This window comes from Cyphomyrmex costatus, unplaced genomic scaffold, assembly GCF_001594065.2.
Source record: "Cyphomyrmex costatus isolate MS0001 unplaced genomic scaffold, Ccosl1.0 scaffold1473, whole genome shotgun sequence".
In the NCBI taxonomy this organism is placed as follows: domain Eukaryota; kingdom Metazoa; phylum Arthropoda; class Insecta; order Hymenoptera; family Formicidae; genus Cyphomyrmex; species Cyphomyrmex costatus.
Window position 1 is genome coordinate 22,036 of NW_017275472.1, and position 4,281 is coordinate 26,316.

General features: G+C 43.8%; 2 protein-coding genes across 2 annotated transcripts; both read right to left on the minus strand.

Moving 5' to 3' along the window:
• Window positions 1-311: 311 nt before the first annotated feature.
• LOC108783308 (matrix metalloproteinase-14-like) lies at window positions 312-1,604 on the minus strand. The gene has a single exon (XM_018551851.1). It carries the CDS (start codon window positions 1,602-1,604, stop codon window positions 312-314), a length of 1,293 nt encoding a protein of 430 aa, XP_018407353.1.
• Window positions 1,605-2,398: 794 nt separating this feature from the next.
• LOC108783309 (uncharacterized) lies at window positions 2,399-3,118 on the minus strand. Its single transcript, XM_018551852.1, has one exon. It carries the CDS (start codon window positions 3,116-3,118, stop codon window positions 2,399-2,401), a length of 720 nt encoding a protein of 239 aa, XP_018407354.1.
• Between the last annotated feature and the right edge of the window lie 1,163 nt (window positions 3,119-4,281).

The following is a 4,281-nucleotide window of genomic DNA, read 5'->3' on the forward strand; positions in this document are numbered from 1 at the left end:
ACGGTCATCGGGGGGGATAGCCAATCGCGTGGCTGCTTTATGCTTGTGTGCGTGACATCTTTGATTGTGTGTGTGTGATTTAGAAAGCGAAACGCGGTTTTTTCAAGGTCACGCGCCTGTGGTGCGGGGCGTCGGTCGGTTGCCACGGGAACTCTGTCGTCGCGCTCGACGCTGACGGCGGAGCGAGGTTAGGGCGCGCGCTCGATGCTGACGGCGGAGCGAGGTTAGGGCTCACCCTTCGCGAGGTTACCGCGCTTTTCGCGCGTGCGCGCGCACGCCGCCATCGTCGTTTACTTGAAATTTATGTTCCGCTAATGATATCCGTTAACGGTTATATCGCATTCGTTCAGTAACGCTACGCTATCGTCATTGAAGATCACGTACGTTTGTCCTCTATTGGTGACCAATGCTGCGTTAACGTGCATGTTCGTGGGTAACTTTAAGTCGAATGGCCGTTTTGGCCAACCGTCCTTCAATCGTAAACTCGAATAGTCTATCATGTAAATTTGATTATCCGCGAATATTACAATTTCTTCTGATGGTCGTTGATACGCAGCGTTTATGGAAACATTCGCCGGAAGAAAACGAAGGTAATCGTTGATTGCGATTGGTCCTTTGTACTTCTTACCGTTGACGTCTATCATCCACATGGTTTTTCGATAGGTAACGAATATGCGATGATTCAACACCAGTACATTGTCTACGTACGGTAGATCGCACAGATCTCTTTTGTTTGATGTTGTTTTCGTTGTGTCAGTTGTTACCGGTGGTGATTGTGTACTCGGCACTATATTACGATTTTTTATTCCGTACAGACGTTGAATAGCTAAATTGTCCTCTAGGCTGAGTTTAACGGTATTATTGGTGACGTAAGCAAACATTATGGAATTTCTATGTGTACTGTGCGACATTCCCAATGAATGTCCGATCTCGTGCGTTAACGTGTAAACCAATTGCACTTTGTTGTCTGGTATATTTTCGTTTAAATATATATGCCATTTTTCCGATCCGTCTATGTGTACCTCTGTGGTTTGCACGAGATCGTTCGTAGGTGAAAACGCGTGTCCGAGCACTCCACCAGATCCGTCGAACAAACCGGAACAGATCTCTTTGCGTCTGCTATCGACGTATGTATGAAATCCTTCGCGGTACGATATTAAAATGTCTGGATTTAACGTTTGACGTTCGAATGTTAGAGATGTGTTCGCTTCCCATAAGAAGAATGCGTGTGCCGTAGTTTTCAATGTATCTGCGTCTGCCAAGTGGAAGTTCCTCGTAAGATGCGTTTTTCTCCATTTCGCTACAACACTATTTTGTTCCTGGTGTGACATATCCGGTAACCCGCATAGCGATTGTCGTATTTGACGTAACGTATTATCGTTCAACGCACCGTTACCTGGTATTTGATAGTATTCTTGGAATAATGCGATAGCCTGTTTAATTTTTTCATCTTCGATCGACGTGTAAGTGGTTACGTCCACCTCTTTCAGGTAACCATATTTCTGCAGATATTCTATCACCTCGGTGTTTACTAAATTTTGTACCGTCGGCGTCGACGCGGATATCGTTACGGAAAGAAAAGCGACAAGGAAAGCGAGAAACATCGCGGCGTACGTGTACAGCGGAAACGTACGGTTCGACTATTAATCGCATACTGCGAGTGCAGAGAGAGGAGTGGTATGTTTTATCTAAAAATAGACAAATGAAAACGAGGAGATAAAAGTGTCTAAAAATAGATACAGGAAACGAGGAGATAAGAGTGTCAATGAACGTGGTGCATTTTTTTAGAATATAGTTTATTTTTGTAAAGCATACAGGAAAAACTTACATTAGCATATGGAATCGTCTAAAATTGAGTTGAGAAAAACATAATCACGTGTATCGTTATATAATCTTACGAACGACATTTGTCAATGGATTGTACTCTATTACTCTGTCATGAATAATTAGACAATAGGCCGTGGTGCCCGATGGAATATTGTTCCTACATTCGAATTCGATACGAATGTTCACGGTAGCGCTTTTCACAGATTCGTTTTGACGAGAGCAATCGATCACCACGAGCGGTGCGACTGAAACAAATTGCGCGACGGACAACAATGCTTCGTATGTTTCGTAGCCGTAGTAAATTTCGCAAATTTTGTATACATGTCGTATAGTATTGCGAATTTATTACGTGCGAAATCCAAATTCATATCATCATACGGGAAAAAATCAGAGTTCAAAAATAGTTTTACGTTTACTAGAGCACACGCGTCGAAATGAGTGGTATCCTTAGAGAGTACGTTTCGCTTTCCAGTTTGAAGCGAAAAGATCACGTAACGCGGTTTTTCCAAATGCAACGTTGTCTTCACAGCCCACGAATGTTTGGTCGTGCTCTGAAGTAGAGGAAACTCATTCAAATCCCAAGATCGAAATTCCATGCTGAGATACCGTCGTTTTCCAACGTTCGCAGAAATGACAATTTGTTGATGTCGTTCAGTACCACGTGTGGCATCTTCCATTGCACTTTCGATAACATGAGTGTATAGTCGTCTGCGTTGCTCGCGATAACGCAATTGTTGTCGTTACGCGCACGTATCAGGACTAGTTCATGTCGGGCGTTTATCACTATACGTTTGTAATCCTCGCAAAATCCCAGAAGTATGTTAAGCGGTACGCTAAAGTTAAAATCTTCAGTTATCGATCGACTTGTTAATAATGCGTCTAGACCTAATGTAAGCTGCCATCCGGCATTCTCCAACGTTCTGCTTCTGTCAACTGTCAACGAAACGTAATTTTTAACTGTGCTCGTAATACCAACGTTTCTGTTTCTGTCAATTTCCACTCCGTCTAATTCGTAGCGAATCTCGTCGAACATGAATGCGACGCAATTATTCGACAGTCTCGGTGGTTCGTTGGTACTTCCTTCCTTCCTTCGCACAATGAATTTTCCCTCGATGTAGAGCAAACTTTCGCACGGTAACGTGTAGAGATCCTGATGTTGAATCGGTATCCGTATTTCATCGCTGTATCCGAATGTAGTATTAGCGTACGGATTGTAAGTGTGAGTCTCTATTTTAACGATGCGATCGTCGAAGATCGGAGCACCTCCGATCTTCAGGATATCACGATTCATTTCTCACGACGAATCCGAGAGATCGTAGAAAGGCGACGTTCGTGGCGTTCAATCGACCTCCTTTTTTTCGTCTTTTCGTTCGATCGTATCGATTTTTGAACGGTTGCCACAATGTCGACGTTTGCGATGCGTTCACTCCGTCGTACGAATCGTTCAAGACGAGCATCTTCCGCCTTCGAACGTAGTATCCCCTAACGTCTACGTCGTATGTGAAGTCGAATCGAAATCTCTTCGCCGCGAAAGTCGATCAACTGTCCGTTCTGATCCACTACACGTATCGTTATATCGGTAATGTTTCGTGCGATGACCGGGAGATAAATGACGTGCGTTGGAGTAACGGATAGTTTATATCCTGGAGGAACGTTCACCGCGAATTCGTGTATCGTATGTGCCGGTCTGTCGTTGTTGTATGCACCCGAGGTAATGTTACACTCAACGCGAATTATATGCACGTTCATAATTTTCACTAGTTCGTCCGACACATACCACTTGTTTGGTCGTAACACGCGAGACGTCGAAAAGCCCAACAATGAACCGATACTGTTCGTTTTGGAAAAATCCGCTAGATATTCACACTTGATCTCACTTCTCATGGTGTTTTCGTTCGCGCGAAGAATCAATACAGATTTCGCCCGTTTCATAGTTTTTTCGTTCTCGTATATTACATCTATCTCGTCGAATTCTTCGAGTTCGTTGTTGTTGATAGTACTCGGTAATGTATTGTGAACTATAGCGGTCCTCAGATACTTTTCGATATCATTCAATTCGTACGAACCTACGGGAATCGTGATCGTAATGTTGTCTGTGTCGAAGTGGAATTTATTATTCGAGGAGGTGACGTTCGGTATCGTGTTGTACGTTTCGAAATTCGTAAGACCCAATTCGTATTCGCTATCACTCAAGTCCAAAGCGGGGAAATAATTCGCCGCGAGGACACTGTTTCTTCCCGTTAGTATGAGAGTCAACGACATGATCGTAGCACGAAAGTTACCGCAGGACTGTTCGGATCGATGTGCAATATATCACGCGAGAAGCTTCTTCCTCTTCCAATCGATCTCAAAGAGAAATCGTAGACACAACTGACCGCAAATGCTTTGATCGTACGACTGATATGATCGTCTGTTGTACGTAATGTTACCTCCGAGATATCGTTCGAGTTCCCT